Here is an 18,293-nt window from a genome sequence, read left to right as displayed (position 1 = left end):
TGTCCTTAAGAGAATAAATAAGACAAGCAATAAATAAAAAAAATAATAAAAGAGAATATATAAGAATAATATTAATGAAAGAGATGGAGTACTAAATATAGACATAGTCAATTAATGACAAAATAAAAAAATTAATAAATATTCAGACAAATTAAAAAATAAAATTTATACAAATCCCTGTCCAAAAGTAAAATTTATGTATAGGAGCGCAGGAGTATTATGCTAATTAAAAGCTAAATAATCAAAACTACATGGCGGCTCGCACTTCATAAGTCCAAACTCCAAAGGCGGTTTCGCAGCCTCCTGCTGGCAGATAAGAAACTTTATACGGATAGAGCCATACCAAGCTTCATTCTCGTCCATGGCGTCTCAAAATCCTAATAGCTCTCTGAAAATACACGAGCTCTGTAGAATAGCTCCGCCACCATCTTCACCAAAATCCTCTTTCTCTCTCACCTTCTTCGACTTGCTTTGGCTCAGATTTCATCCTGTCGAGCGTCTCTTCTTCTTCTCGGTTCCTCACTTAAACCCTTCTTCCTTCTTCGATTCCATCGTTCCAAAGCTCAAACGCTCCCTCTCTCTCACTCTGCAACACTTTCTTCCTCTCGCCGGTAGCATCGTTTGGCCCTCCGACTCGCCCAAACCCATCGTTCAATACACTCCTGGAGATGCCGTCTCTCTCACCATAGTTGTTTCTGATTCTGATTTCAACCATGTCTTAAACAAATCCCCTCGTGACGCCTCGCAATCTCGTGCTTTTGTTCCCATGTTGGATTCTTCTGATACATTTGCTTCGGCTATTTCTCTGCAAATCACTCTGTTTCCCAACGATGGATTTTGCATAGGAATCAGCGTACACCATGCTTGTTCAGATGGGAAATCATCGTCTATGTTCATGAAGGCCTGGGCTTATCTCTGTCGAACAGAAGCAGAGAACGAATCTTCTGGTTTGCTCCCTCAAGAACTACAACCATCCTTAGACAGGGAAGTTATAGTCGATCCATGTGGCATTGAAGGTGCATACATCAAAGGGTGGTCAGGTTTAGATCCAACTCAGAAGAAGCCAAGCTTGAAGATTTTGTCCGACATGTTCTCTCCGAAAGTGGAAGACTCAGCTCGAGCCACGTTCGAGCTCAAGCGTGGAGATTTAGACAAGATAAAGGAAAGGGTATTGCAGAAATGGGAAAATCACAAGGAGAAAGATGAAGGAGAAGATTCATCATTTTCAAAGCCTCAAACTTTATCAACCTTTGTGCTTACAGCTGCTTACGTATGGATCTGCTTCGCAAAAGCTAAGGAAAGGACCGAACAAAAGAAAACTAAAGTGTTCCTGGGTTTCGTAGTGGATTGCAGAACCAGGTTAGATCCTCCAATCTCTGAAAACTACTTCGGCAATTGTGTGATGTCTCATATGATAGAAACACAACCAGAAGACTTGACAGAAGATGGGGTTGTCATCGCTGCTAAGAAGATACACAGAAAGATAAGGAAAATACAGAAAGAGAAAGGAGCGCTTGATGGAGCAGAGACGTTGTTTTCTAAGTTTTCTGATTTGCTAACTGAAGAGAACCAACTTGCCGTTATAGGAGTAGCCGGGTCGACCCGATTCGGGGTTTATCAGGCGGACTTTGGGTGGGGAAGGCCTGAGAAAGTGGAGATAACTTCTGTGGATCGAGGTACGACAATGGCGATGGCAGAGAGTAAAGACGGAAATGGAGGGGTTGAAGTGGGACTGGTACTGAAGAATCAAGTGATGCATCAATTTGCTTCACTGTTTCGAACTGAGATAGAGTCTTTACAATAATTCAAACTACAGAGAAGCAGGTTATTTTGATACTGCCTGTGTTTTAATATTTTTCACAAGCTCCTAAATGTTAGGACATAAGCTGTTTTTCATGTCCATGTCACGATGTGTTTCGATTTGATTCGACTTCATGGAAAGATTTATTCCCTCCGGTTATGAATTAACTGCTGGCTCAAAAGAATTAAAAGCTGTTATATTAATTGCCAAGTTCTCCAACCCTATGTTGTGGTCTTATTCTTTATTTGTGAATAATAATATTTTAAGAATAGAACGCGTGATTGAAGAATTCGACTTTAAGAAAAAAACGATTTTTGACCAGCATGACTTTAAGAAAATTCATCTGATTGTTCTCCTTAGAAAAAATGCAAAAGGAAACAGAAAAGAAAAGAAAACCGTGCGACGTTGAGTTTATCTTCAAATCAGGCGGCAGCTTGGAATTTGTCTTAGCATCTTAACATTGAATCGGGTAGCTTTTGTTTGTAATGATAAAATGAAGTCCTTGAAATTAAAGAGCATATCTGAGACAAGTCAAATAAAATATCTCGTTGTCACTAAAATAAAATAAAATAGAATAAAATATCTCGTGAGAAACGGGTAGCATACTATTGATGAATAATATAAAGAATTCATTTTTTAGGGCGAAGGTGAAAAAAATACTCATGAACTTTCATCTAAAGTGCACCCATCACCACGATCTTTTTGGAAGTGTGAAAGTATCTATTGACTAAAAACATGGCAAAATTGACACAGATGTTAAATTTGCCTAAGAACCATTGTTTTTTGTAGAAAGGTCCACATTTTATGAAAATATAAAAATACCCCTTACTCAAAAAAAGAGATAAATGTGTAAAAATACTTACAAACTTTTAGCAAAAATGCGCCAAACATCGTATGTTTTTTTTAGCTGCAAAACTGCCCATAACCGTACAAATAAATTAATTAGTTCAATTTTAACAAGAAAACCTATTAAATTTCATTATAATATTATAATACTAATAATTTTATGGTTAATACATACATTTAGTCTTCTAAATTTGCATAAATTTTTAATTTAGGCTCCTCGATTTATAAAATGTATTTTTTGTCTCAATTTTAATATTGTTTGTCTCCTTAACGAAAAATAGTGACTCGATGACTTTAAATGCTAACAAAACATGCTTAAGGTTTAATCATTTAATATAATAATTTTGTACATTCAAAGATTGGTTGTTAATGTTAAAATCAGCTTCATCCAATTTTTTTAAATATATGAATTAAAGATTAATATTTGAATTTTTAATTATAGAGTTACCATTCAAATTCGTTGAATCAACATTTTTTGTTAATGAGACTTGCAGTATGAACATTAAGGTACTGAGAATACGTTTTATAAACTTAAAGAACTAAATGAAAATTTGATGCAAATTTAGAAGACTAAACGTACGTTTTAACAATAAAATTATTAGTATTATAATAGTATAATAAAATTTAACAGATTTTTTCTGCCAAAACTTAAAGAATTAATTTATTTGCATGGTCATGTGTACTTTTGTACCTATGGAAAAAAAAATGGTGTTTGACACACTTTGACTAAAAGTTTATGAGTATTTTTGCCCCTTCCACTTTTTTGATTCTTTCAAATTTGAAGTTAGGGGTATTTTCATATTTTCATCAAATTAACATGGGCCTCACTATAAAAAATAACGGCCATTAGTAATTGAGCTATTTTAACAAGTTCATGAGTACTTTAGCAATAGTGGTTTTGAGTCTTTCTCGAATTACTTTTCCATCATCTCCCACGATAGTTCTAGACTCACGTTGTAAAAGAAATGTCTTACAACTAATGGACTATAGGGAGTATTAACTTTCAACCATTTTTCATAATGTCCAAAGTAGTCATTAAAATCCAATTCAAGAAAATCTTTCTGATGGACTACTGGACAGAATGAGCGATGAACATATAGTGAATCATACTTAGCTTGATCCGTTCCTTTGCTGGAAGGCTCTTGAAGAAAGTTCTTCGGTGGGATGAACTGTTTCTTGATTTTCCTTGATTCTCTCATTTTTCTCGTCTTCTTAATTGATTGTTCTTCTTCAGCTATTGAATCTTGTCTTGCGGCTTCTTCAGAGATTCTCAAATAAGAATCTGTCTCTGCTTTGATGACTTTAAAGGAGATGTTGTAGAAGTTTCCACGCTTTTCCTTTTCTCAAATTTAGAGGATTGGCATATCATTCGTAAGCTTTCAAGATTTCTCCTTTGTTTCTTTTGTCATTTGGCATTATGAATTTTAATCGAGTTGATTAATGTTCCTCACAATCCAATATATTCCAAGTTACTGCACAGTCAGGGTTATCAGTAGAAGAATTGATTTGTTGAGCTTTTTCTCTTAGGCCGAACAACGATTTGCTTACTTTGGTCAACATCCTTACATCAGCTTCTTAACTCCAATCCTAAATATTAAATGGACTAGGAAGGTAAAGGTTGTTTCTAGGAGAACAGTTTTTTGTATTTGATATTCTATCACTCATTCACCTCACACTATCTCATTTAGATAAATCTGAAAAATACAAAGATTAAGATTCTACATTTATAAAACCAAAAATAAATAAATAATTGTTCATTTGCTTGCATCTTTAATTTGTTAACTTGTTAATTAGTAGATTAGTTAAGAAATTTTAACCACAAAAAGGCTCCTTGTGAATTCAACCAAGGCTAAGCTATGATATTACATTTTAGCTTAATTTTAATTTTTTTAAAAACTACTGCAGAAAACAACTTTAAGCTAGTTAAAAAGAGCGTTTATGATGGTTTTTAAGGTGAAGTGAATACTATCAATGTTAAAAGAAAAATATTTCACGGATTAACTTTTCATAGTGGTTTTATAGAAATAAACACTGTGAAAAGTCCTTAGTAAATATAAATAACTTATATTTACTTTTTTATTTTATTAGTACCGTATTCAAACCGAAAGTGTTAAATATGGATATTATGTGATCCCTTATATGAATGACATCATTAAGACAATGGTTACTAAGAAGTTAGGAGAGGTAAATATAAGTTACATTGTAATTCTTCTTCTTTTTTCATATTTTTGATCCAGTTGACTAATGACTTTGTTATTTTTAATTTACAGGCATTTCGAGATACTGTGTCATATGATTTCGAAGAAATCAACTCAATAAAAGATACTTTGTCAGCAATATTGCTTAAGAATTTTGAAAATGTGAATGATTAATTCACCTTTCATTATTTATTAGGTTTAGTTGAAATATTGATTGATTAAGTTGTTGATTATTAGATGTAGTTGATTGATTAAGGATTGGGAACATTAGTTATGTTAGTATTAGATTTGAGTTTAAGCCTTAAAATGATTTTGCATTCTTCTGTGCTGGCTGAAATTGGTTTGTAATTGATTTGGTATTTCAAGGAGGTTGTATAGAAAATTGAAATGAATTATTTAATCTTTGAAATGCTTCTCTTTTAACATCAATAATATCCACTTCACCTCAAAAACTATCGTGAAACTCTCTTTTTAATTGGTGCTAAAGTTATTTTCTGCAATAGTGTTAAAAGAAATTTAAAAAAAGCTTTTCATGGAGGTTAAATAAATAACTAATGTGAAGATGACAATACAATATGTAATAACGAAACTACTATACTTTTAAATTAATCAATATTGAAAAGTTAATCATGATAAGAAAGAAACTTTGTAAAACATTTAAAAATACTATCATATTATATAAGCATCCTAAATCACATAAAATTAACCGTGATAGAAAAGAGTTAAACCAATCCATAAATATGTCTATCATGGTTAAAAGAGCTTTTCTAAATTAACTGCATGCAAATCAAGATTCCCAATGAATAGGGCTTTAGGCATTATGAACCTAGAATGTCATTTTCAACCATAATGTCATAAGATGATATTACTGAATAATACCTTTATAACTTTCTAAAATCAAAAGTCATCAAGTGTTAAAGATCATTGTGGATCCACAACTCATATAAAAAATCACGTGTAAATACCTAGAGGCTTTCGGCTTTCTACCAGCATGCAATTTAGTAAAAGTTATCAAGAGTACACAGTCAAATTAATGAGTCTCAAAACAGATCAGAGTATGTAGAATGTGCCCTATTATGACAATATAATCAAAAGGGTGGAAGCACTATAATTTTGCAGTAGTAGCTCAAACTTCTGGAGCCTTCCCTGATGAACCCGAATGGGACTATCACCTGAAAAAGTGTTAAATCAAAGGGGTGAGACAAAATCCTCAATAACCAACAATCCTACTTATCAAGCATACAAAAGTGTTCATGAGGTGTCAAGTGAGATAATAGTAAATTCATAGTATTCAAACAAATTTCATATTGTCAAAGCATATAACAAAGTAAAATCAATAATCCTCTCACCTCCCTTATATCCACCCACCTTATATCCTCTGACGGAACCCATGGGCTAAATTCTCATCCATATGATTGGTAATTAGACAAGCTCACCGTTCAAGTGATATGGACCAGCTAAAATCCATAGAGCACAAGACCAGATCATAGGTTCCTCCTCTAGTCTACTAGTAGGGTTTCAATGCCCTTTAATGAATAATTAGGCCAAAGGACCAATCAATGTACACTTGATGGCCCTACCACCTTATATCCTTAAATGTACATGATTCACCCCCTTATATCCTCTTTGGTATAATTCCCATCATCAACATCCGCCACCCCTTGCATATCAATACTCAAAATATTATATTCATAATAAATCATCAACATGTCAAACTCAATTCGAATTTTCAATTCCCAATTAATTTATAAACACGTGCGATCATCATATCCGTAAACAAATATATATTTTATAAAGGAAGTCCCATAAGACAATTTTGATAACAACATAGTTTCATAACTCATATAATAATTCAATAATATTTCATAAATCCCATATAATTCAAAATCAATCACAAACAATCTACAAGCATGAATAACAAGTGGAAAGTGTTACTTCTTGCCCACTAGGAAAAGGATTTTCTTAAGGTTAACTCTGTGCTCAAACCAACAATCCAATAATTTAATCTACACAATCAATATATTTACATATCAATGCATAAGCTATTTAATCAATTACTTGAGCTAATATATATTTATATAAGTTAAAATTTCTAATTCTATGCTAAAAGCCCATATCTCTCATACCCCATAATTAAATCTTTTAGCACAAAACTATAATATCCTAACAATGCATATTTTTCATTTAAATCTTTCAAAATATTTACTTTAATAAAGATTTTTCTCAAATTTTTAAAATAGGAAATTATCATATTTAAAATTCAATAAAAATCCTATCTCAAGTTTAAATCTCAAAAATAAAACCATTAGAAATTCAATATACATCAAATACACTTAAGTAAATAATTTAATCAAAAGTTCCATTGTAGAACTATCATATGGTCCACAAATAAATATCTGTTTAACTAAAATAATTCATTTAAAAATATTAGGTCAATCAATAAATAAAACTAAACTAATAGAAATGATCTACTAAAATAGTTCTACAATATTATGCTCATCTATCATCAAAACACACTTGCTCCAAACTTTAAATTCAAAAATTTTCTCTAAACAGCATAAAGTTACTATCTTTAGATAGATTTACATGAGTATAAAAACTTTCATGAAAAGAGTTTGATGAAAAGAAGTCATTTGACTTACCAAAATGATCCATAAAAATTAAAACTCTATTGAAAAAAAAAATGCAAGGAAACGGTGTCGCAGGAAAGGAGAAAAAAAATACAATGAAAAGCTATGTCTTTCACTACCGGTTCAAATATAGCTTTTACAGTAAATTCCAGTTAAGAACCCCATCTTAAAATGAGATAAAATTATAGTTAGACCCCTTTTTATTTTTCCTTGCATTTTCTTCCTTTTTTAAATCCGTTTTATTATTATTATTTAGTAATTTTATTACTTTTAATTTCTTTTATTCTCATCAATCCTATTTCAAGTAAATTTTCTTTACTTAATTAATTAGAAAATAAATCTCATTTATTAAACATTAATCTCCTTCTAATGTTATTTAAATACTATGAATAAAAATTGGGATATTATAACTCTCACCACTTAAAAGGAATTTTGTCTCCAAAATTAAAACAAACACATACAACAACCAAAGAAAAACACTTACCAAGGAAACAAGTTTGAGTACTCGCATCGCATCTGTACTTCAGTTTCCTAGGTATCATCACTAGGAGTCATTCCTTTCCAAAAGACCTTTACAAGCCGAATAGTCTTGTTTTGTAGTTGCTTGTCCTTTACGTCCAAAATCTGCTCTAGTTCTACCTTGTAAGTCAAGTTCTCATGTAACTCAACTTCTTCAAGCTTGATTATGTGAGATGAATCTGGATGATACTTCTTTAGTTGTGACACATGAAACACATCATGAATGTTGGATAGGTGTGGTGGCAAAGCAATACGCCAAGCAACAAGCCCAATTCTCTCCAAGATCTCATATCGGCCTATGAACCTCGGCATCAACTTTTTGGCTTTGATAGATCTTCCAATACCTGTGAGTGGAGAAACTTTCAAAAACACATGATCACCTATATTGAATTCTAAAGGTCTCCGATGACGATCTGCATAACTCTTCTGATGACTTTAAGCTGTCAATAACTTTTGTTTAATTAGATCAATCTTCTTGGTAGTGATGTCCACTAAGTCGGGACCAATGATAGTTCTCTCACTCAATTCTGTCCAACAAAGTGGAGATCAGCACTTTCTCCCATATAAGGCTTCATAAGAACCCACCTAGATGCTATTGTAGTAGCTATTGTTGTAGGCAAAATTCTACTAATGATAAGTAACTGTCCTAACTACCCTTAAACTCAATAGTATAAGCTCTTAGCATATCCTCAAGACTTTGAATCATCCTATCGGTTTGTCCATCTATTTGATGGTGATAAGCAGTACCGTACTTCAACTTAGTGCCCATGGCTTTTCACAATGACCTCTAAAAGTTTATTGTAAACTACAAATCTCGATCAGATATGATTGACTCTGACACTCCATGTAGTCAAATTATCTTATCAATGTACAATTGTGTCAGTCGCTCCAAACGGTATGTGGCTCTAATAGGTAAGAAATGCGCTGACTTGATCAATCTATCAATAATCACCTAAATTGCATCATAACTAGCTAGGGTCCTTGGCAAACAAATGATAAAATCCATGAAATGCTATCCCACTTCCATTGATGAATATCTAAATTCTGAAGCAGTCCTAGAGGCCTTTGATGCTTGATCTTAATTTTTGACAAGTCAAACACTTCATCACAAATTCTATCACATCTCTCTTCATCTTTGGCCACCAATAGTTTCTCTTCAAATCATTGTACATTTTTGTTATCCTTGGGTGCATCGAATAGCTACTCTAATAAGCCTCTTCTAAAATTGTCTCCTTAATCTCATCATCATGAGGGACACAAATTCTCTTTTTGTATCTCAGAATCCCTTTTTCTCTAATATCATAGTCTAGAACATCTCCATTTTCCAATGCCTCTCAAATACTCAATAGTTGGGCATCTTCCATTTATGCTGCCTTCTAATCTATGAAGAATTCATAATTACCTAAAATTGATTGTAGAGTAATTATTGTCTTGGGCACCACCTGGAGATCTCTCAAACCCTCCAAACAGTAGTGCTCCTCCAAGCTCATATGGAACACATGCACTGTCTTCCTACTCAATGCATCAGCTACCGCATTAGCTTTACCTGGGTGATATTTAAGTTCAAAGTCATAATCTTTAAGGAACTCCATCCTCCTGCATTATCTGTTAGTCAATTCCTTCTAGTCTACGAAGTACTTCAAACTCTTATGGTCATTGAAAACCTCAAACTGAGACCCATATGAGTAATGCCTCCATATCTTTAGTGCAAACACAACTGTAGCCAATTCCAAGTCATGAGTGGGGTAATTCTCCTCATGAGACCTTAATTGCCTTGATGCATAAGCTACCACTTTGCCTCCTTGCATCAGGACAAAACCCAAACCCTTAAGTGAAGCATCTGTATATAATGTATAGGGACGATTGGGGTCTGTAATAGTAAGTACTGGAGTAGTGGTTAATCTTGCCTTCAACTCTTGGAAAGCTACCTCACGCTTATCATTCTAAATGAATGATTAATCTTTCTTAGTCAACTTAGTCAATGGCATAGCGATTTGAGAGAATCCTTCAATAAATCTTTGGTAGTAACCAACTAAGCCGACAAAACCCCTCACCTCCATCACATGCTTCAGGGATTCCCACTTCAATACAGCATCCACTTTACTAGGATCAACGGCCACCCCTTCTGCAAACACCACATGACTAAGAAATTTTACTTCTTTAATAAAAACTCACACTTAGACAACTTGGCATAAAACTAATGGTCCTTTAGTCTTTGTAATGCAATACAAAGATGCTCCTAATGATCCTCCTTACTCTTAGAGTAGATGAGGACATCATTGATGAAAACTACTATGAACTGATCCAAGTTAAGCCAAAAGATTTGATTCATATAATCCATGAAGACGGCAGGGGCATTTGTTAAACCAAAAGGCATGACCAAGTACTTGTAGTGACCATATCTTATGCAGAAAGCAATCTTTGGAATATCCTTTTCTTTAAGCCTAAGCTAATGGCACTTGATCTCAAGTCAATCTTAGAGAAAACTGACGATCCAATGAGCTGATCCAAGAGGTTATCTATCTGTGGTAATAGGTACTTATTCTTAATCGTTACTTTATTTAACTAGCGGTAGTCAATACACAATCGCAAGCCACCATCCTTCTTCCTCACAAATAGTACTGTTGACCCCATAGTGAAACACTTGGTCGAATGAATCCTTTCTCAAGTAGTTTTTCTATCTGCTTCTTTAACTCAGCTAGCTCTGAAGGAGACATTCGATAGGGTGCTTTTGAAACGGGAGCTGTGCTAGGTACTAGATCAATAGAGAGTTCAACCTCTCTCTCTAGGGTTAACTCGAACAGCTCCTCTGGAAATACCTTTGGAAATACTTTTACTACTTCAATTTGATCAATGTTAACTTCCTTATCCACAATAGCAGAGAAGAACACCGCATATGTCTGGCAACCTCCTAAAACACACTTGTTTACTTGAGTAGCCAACAATAGCATAGGACTCATAATAGCCTCAACAGACATAGTACAAAGAGAAAAACTCACAAGAGGATGACATCATTAGCTAATAACCAATTCATGCTAATAATCACATCAGTGCTTTTAAGCGATAAACAAAACAAATCAATTATAAAATCACGATTCTCAAATCAAAGGGTACTATTTAAGCATGCTTAAGCAGTCATGGTTGTAGTCCCAGTAGGTGTAGAAACTCTCAAATTATAAGACAAGTCAATCATATGACAAGCAAACTTCTTAATACATCCAACAGATAGGAAAGAATGCGTAGTACCAGAGTCAAATAAAATAGGAATTGTGTCCTTGGAATGAAACTATACCTCGAATCATGTTAGGAGATGCACCAAACTCCTCCTGTGTCATAGCATACACTCGACCTGGAAGAGTAGAACGACTGCTCTGAGGTTTTTGTTGGCTTTTTAGGCAAAAATGAGCTATGTGCCCCAACATCTGGTATTGAAAGCACTCTATACATGTCCCTGAATGACTCCTCCCATATCTCGAACAAGGCCTTTTAACACTGGGTGTAGATAACTCCGACTCTCTATGGAATTTCTAACTCCCTCTAACATAGGTCTTCGAGGCTTGAGACCTCTGTTGTGGGCCCCTCTAATCTAGACACCTCTGGTTTCGCCCTTTGTTCATACTAGAGATTCTAGAACCATAACCAGACTTCTTTCCAATTCCACCAATTGGCTTACTAAAATTAGAAAACCTACCTTGACTATCACGGCACTTAGCCTCCTCAATGTCCCTAGCCGTTCATGTAACCACTCTCAACTTATTGCACATATCCTCAAAACTCTCGCAAGGAAGTAAGGCTAACTATTGCCTCAACTTTGGTTTGGCCTTTTCTATTAATTGCAATGATATTCATTTAGAGTTATCCTCATATTTCAAATAGGTGACATATTTGGATAAATCAATAAACTCAGCAATATAATCATCATCATGCTTATTGTCTTGACGAAGAGTAAAGAAATATGTTTCTTTTTCCTGCTGTAAGGCCATGGGAAAGTAGTAATCCAAAAATTTTCCTTGAATTCTTCAAAAGTGATGCCTAAATCGTCATGACCACCAGCACTTTTCCACTATCTCTTAGCATGATCTTCTACTAAAAAAAATAGCTACTCATGCCTGCTCATAGGTGGTATAAGGAACAATCTTAAAAATAGTTTCCAATTTATCAATCTAAGCTTCAGCTTTTAAAGGATCTATGCTTCTATTGAATATGGGTGGCTTATGTCTACTCACATCTTTCATGACTTGCCTTATGGATTCATCAATATGGGGTTGTTGCTCACATTATGCTAAAATCTCCTTCCTTGATCCTCCAGTCAAGTTGATAGGCTTCTCTAAATTACCATCACTTGGATCCTCAAATCCATTCTCTTTTAAGCCCTCATTAATCTGTCTCTCGTCCTCTCATCTCTTCAGAACCTCTTCCTCAAACCTTTTCAACCTCTCATCCATTACTGTCATCAGTAGGTCCATCATCTATTGTAAGAAAGCCTCATTGTTTTGTTGATGTTGGTTAGGTGGATTTCGAGGTTGGTTGTCTCTGGGGTCAATCAGTCGTGATCAAATTCGTACCATCTCCTCCCCACCTAGGATACAACCCACCACAGGAAGTCAATACTTAGACACAACAAACAAGACAAGATAAGGAAGGATATGTGCAAATATTATATATTGCCACTATATGCAATGCATCACATATCACATAATCTTAGGCTCTGATGCCAAATTTTGTAATAACGAAAATATTACACTTTTAAATTAATCGATATTGAAAAATTAATCAGGATAGGAAGGAAACTTTGTAAAACATTTAAAAATACTATCATGGTTATATAAGTATCCTAAATTAGATGAAATTAACTATGATAGAAAAGAGTTAAACCAATCCATAAATATATCTATCATGGTTAAAAGAGCTTTTCTCAATTAACTACGTGCAAATCAAGATTCACAATAAATAAGGCTTTGGGCATTATGAACCCAGAATGTCATTTTCAACCATAATCCTATAGCATGATATTACTAAATAATACCTTTCATAACTTTCTAAAATCAAAAGTCATCTAATGTCAAAGATCCTTATGGATCTGCAACTCATATCAAAAATCACATGCAAATAACTAAAGGCCTCCCTAATGAACCCAAACGGGAGCTATCACCTAAAAAAATGTTAAATCAACGGAATGAGACAAAATCCTCAGTAACCAGCAATTTTATTTATCAAGCATACAAGTAAGTGCTTGTAAGGTGTCAAGTGAAACAATAGTAAATCCTTAGTATTTAAACAAATTTCATATTGTCAGAGTATATAACAAAGTACAATCAATAATCTTTTTGCCTCCCTTATATCCACCCACCATTTATCCTCTGACGGAACCCATGGGCTAAATCCTTATCCATGTGACTCGTAATTACACAAGCTCATCGTTCAAGTGATATGGACTGACCAAAATCCATAGAGCATAAGACCGGACTATGGGTTCCTCCTCTAGTCTACTAGTGGGGTTTCAATGCCCTTTAATGAGTAATTAGGCCAAATGACCAATCAGTGTACACCTGATGGCCCTACCACCTTATATCTTTAAATGTACATGATTACCTCCTTATATCCTCTTTGGTATAATTTCCATCATCAACATCCATCACCCCTCGGTATCAATACTCAAAATATTATATTCATAATAAATCATCAACATGTCAAGCTCAATTTGAATTTTCAATTCCCAATTAATTTATAAACACGTGAGATCATCATAAACGTAAACAAATATATATTTTATAAAGAAAGTCCCACGAGACAGTTTCAATAATAACATAGTTTCATAACTCATATAATAATTCAATAATATTTCATAAATCCTGTATAATTCAAAATCAGTTACAAACAACTTACAAGCATGAATAACAAGTGGAAAGTGGACAAGTGGTTACCTCTCGCCCACTAGGAAAAAGATTACTACAAGGTTAACCCGTACTTGAACCAACAATCTAATAATTTAATCTACACAATCAATATATTTACATATCAATACACAAGCTATTTAATCAATTATTTGAGCTTATATATATATATATATATATATATAAGTTAAAGTTTCTAATTCTATGCTAAAACCCCGTATCTCTCATACCCCATAATTAAATCTTTGAGCACAAAATTATAATATCCTAACAATCCATATTTTTCATTTAAATCTTTCAAAATATTTACTTTAATAAATATTTTTCTCAAATTTTTAAATTATGAAATTATGAAATTTAAAATTCAAAAAAAATCCTATCTCAAGTTTAAATCTAAAAAATAAAACATTAGAAATTCAATATACATCAAATACACTTAAGAAAATAATTTAATCAAAAGTTTCATAGTAGAAATATCATATTTTTCACAAATAAATATATGTTTAACTAAAATAATTTATTTAAAAATATTAGGTTAATAATGAATAAAAATAAACTGATAGAAATGATCTACTAAAATAACTCTACAATACTATGCTCATTTATCATCAAAGCGTAACACTTGCTCTAAACTCTAAATCTAAAGTTTTTTTTTAAACAGCATAAAGTTACTATCTTTAGATAGATTTATGAGTAAAAAAAACCTTATAAAAAGAGTTTGATGAAAAGAAGTCATTTAACTTTCCAAAATGATCTGTAAAAGTTGAAACTCTACAGAACAAAAGGAAGGGAATGTGTGAGGAAACTCACTTGGCCGGATGGTTAAGTAAAGGGTTGCCAAAGTGTGCACCCGCCTACCCCGTCTCGATTTCGAGCCCTCACCCCCTGAATTAGTCGGTTACCTACGGGTGCCAGATACTGTGTAACACCTCACATAATTATATCAATATACGCAATAAAATATTTAATTTAAAAGTTCATACATATTTTTAGTACTGCAATTAAGTTAAAATTTCAAAACATTTCTAACATAACTTAACAACATAAACTATTAAAGTCTTATAGTCATGGCAAATAAAAATATAACATAGCATGTGCTTGAGGAGCACAAAAGCCTTCACGGCTCACTCCGTTGGTGCCTTCCCTTGATTCCTACTAGATCCTTCGCCTGAAAATTGTTAATATAGGGGGTGAGATGAAACGTCTCAGTAACTACTGAAATTCTAACCTATACAAGCAAATCATATATGATAAACCAAAAATCTGTTTATATGTATGTATATAAATATATCAAAAATCACGGATTTGAGACATTTAATTCAATTTCATTTTTTTTTTCAAAAATATACCAATATCATTTTTCCAATATATCCAAAAATAATGCCATATGCTGCCTCCCTTATATCACCGTCCACCCTTATACCGCTGACTGGAGCCATAGGCTAACACATAGTCCGATAGGAACTAATCCATTTTACTGAATTATTCCAAGCTCACCAATACAAGAGATATATCCGGCCAAAGATATAGAGCTCAAGCTCGGACTATGGCTCCCCTCCTTTGTGAATAGGGAGGTGTCACATGTCCCACAGCTCCAATGAATTCCCGGCCAAAGGAAAACATGGAAGAAGGGGCCCTGACAAGTGCCATCCACTGTGCACCGAGTGATGGCATACCACGTGGTAATTTTATATCCATGCAATCTCCTTCTATCCTTAGCCCAACAATGCATGTCAGATGCCAACAATGTTACATCATAAATACTTCCTCAAATATATTAAAAATAAGATAGCAATAAAACTTATATACCATTTAATAGCAATTCATGATAATTTCATAGCTATTAATATATTTAAATATTGATCATAATTACTAGCAACATATCTTAATAAAATCATGTAACATACCAAAACATTTATTTTACAAAAATCATAATATTATATTTCAGGAATATAATAATTAGTAAATCCACAATATAATCATACACAATTCACGTGTACAAGAAAGAATTTTCAGAGTTACCTGGTATTCTTTAACTTACAAATATTCACACAAGGATTACTTCAAAATCTCAAGGGTTTACAAAATTACACATAAATATTTATTAATATAAACTCAGAACTACTCCAAAGCTATTCTAAAATTCTAAGACTACCCTCTAAACCAAAATTACATAAATATATTAACTCTCCCAAATCTAGGCATTTATAATAGATATTATTTTGAAAAATAATTTACATATAAGGCTATTTAAATTTAACAAAAGTATATATATATTTTTATTACCCAAAATCTAAATATTTTATATTAAAATTCTCAATTATTTATTATAATCTCATTTAAAATTTTTCCTCAAACCAAACAATTTCTTTTTGAATTATAAACAAACTGTAGTTTTATCTAATTTCACAAAATTCTCAATTTATAATTTTTCAAGCCTTCACAAATTATTTCAAAAATATATCTTTAACTTATTCAATATTTAAACTGATTAAAACCTCAATAATATATTAAATAACTCAAATAAATGATTTAACTCAAATTTAATCGGTGAAAACATATTACAAGTCTAAATAACAAATTTTTCAACTAAAATCTTAGTTTAAAATTCTCAAAATAATCATTCAACAAAAATAAACCAGTTAAAATTCCTTAATAGTGGATCTTTAAATTTCTACAGTCATATATTGTCAAAACTCTATATTTACTCTATATCCAAACAGTAAAATTTTCGCTAAACGTTATAATGATACTAATAATATAAAGTTCTAAATATATAGGAAATATTCATAAAGAAAATATGATAACAAGAAGTAGTTTTGTATACCTAAATGATCTCCAAAACCGTCAGGTACTCTGCAACTCGGCTCTCTCTCTCTCTCTTTTTCTCTATGCTTCTCTCTCTCTCTTCTCTTTTCTTTTGCTCTCTTCCTCTTCTGCACTCTCTTGCTCTTGCTTGAAGGAGATCACCGGGGGAATGATATATATAATACCCCATGTTTCATTTTTCCACGGCTCATCTCCCACTTTTTACTTCCATCCGTACCTTCCCCCTCTTTTTCTTCCATCCAATTTCTTCTTTCATTTATTACCTTCCAATTTTTTCCAACCCATTTAACACTCCCCCTCAACATTCCTCTTTCATTTAATACACCCCCCTCAAATTCTTCTTTGCCTCCAACTTTCCACCGATTTGGTGGAAAGTTGTCCCCCCTTTTTTTTTTAATAATAAAATATTATTATATATATTTTTTTTATTTACAATTTTTTTTCAGTATGTTACATACTGGGTGAATTGTACCCTAATTCAAAAAAAAAAAAGGAAGGCAATGTCGTTGTAGGAAGGCAGAAAGAAAAGACGACGAAAAGCTGCATCTTTCACCCCCAACGGTTAAAATATAACTTTTAGGATAAATTTCAGTTAAGAACCCCATGCTAAAATAAGATAAAATTACAATTTAGACCCCTATTTAATTTTTCTTTGCATTTTCTTTCTTTCTTTTTAATCAGTTTTATTGTTGTTATTTAGTAATTTTATTACTTTTAATTTCTTTTATTCTCATTAATCCTATTTTAAGTAAATTTTTTTACTTAATTAATTAGAGAATAATCTCATTTATTAAGTATTAATCTCCTTTTAATGTTATTTAAAGATTATAAATAAAAACTAGGATGTTACACTGTAGGACAATCCATTAGGTGGTGGCAAATTTTTCTTCTTAGCTTCCATGTTGAAACTATAAAAAGCCTTATCAACAATCAGAAAAATGATATTAGAGCAAATTTTGCAAACTTTATATGTAATAAACATATAAATTATAAACTCATGTGTCAATGACAGATTTGGTTTCGTTTTGTGGTGCTCTACAAAGGAGATCGAACCAATAGACGTCGTTATCAAATGGGGAAAAAACAATGAGTGTTCAATAATAACTACAAAATACAAATCATATTAATTATAATTCTGTATATATAATCTCTATGTGCCTCAAATACAATAATATACTTACTTTTTAACATAAGGTACAAAATATAATTTCTTTTTAAGTCATTATAGTCATCATATAGATCACCCTCACTTCCACAATGTTTATCACTTGCCACACCTTTTTAAATAATTCATTGCAATTTTCTATATAACCGCTTTGCAACGCCAAACCAATTACAAACCCAATCCAGCTAGCATAATAGAAGAATGCAAAACCATTTCAAGGCTTAAACTCAAATCTAACACTCAAATCTAACACTGACATAACTAATGTTTCCAATCCTTATTCGATCAACTACACTTAATAATTAACAATTTAACTAATCAATATTTCAACTAAACCTAATAAGCAGTGAACTAAAATGTGAATTAGTCATTCACATCTTCAAAATTCTCAAGCAATGGTGTTAACAAAGC

General features: G+C 32.6%; 1 protein-coding gene across 1 annotated transcript; it reads left to right on the top strand.

The window, feature by feature from the left end:
- Positions 1–223: 223 nt before the first annotated feature.
- On the top strand, positions 224–2,020 carry LOC114738911 (malonyl-CoA:anthocyanidin 5-O-glucoside-6''-O-malonyltransferase-like). The gene has a single exon (XM_028926973.1). The coding sequence runs from the start codon at positions 362–364 to the stop codon at positions 1,802–1,804; it is 1,443 nt and encodes a 480-aa protein (XP_028782806.1). The 5' UTR covers positions 224–361; the 3' UTR covers positions 1,805–2,020.
- Positions 2,021–18,293: the final 16,273 nt, after the last annotated feature.

Source organism: Neltuma alba, unplaced genomic scaffold, assembly GCF_004799145.2.
Source record: "Neltuma alba isolate B1F8T4 unplaced genomic scaffold, ASM479914v2 tig00013715_pilon, whole genome shotgun sequence".
NCBI lineage: Eukaryota > Viridiplantae > Streptophyta > Magnoliopsida > Fabales > Fabaceae > Neltuma > Neltuma alba.
The sequence above is the reverse complement of the archived record's forward strand: the minus strand, read 5'-3'. Positions and strand labels throughout refer to the sequence as shown.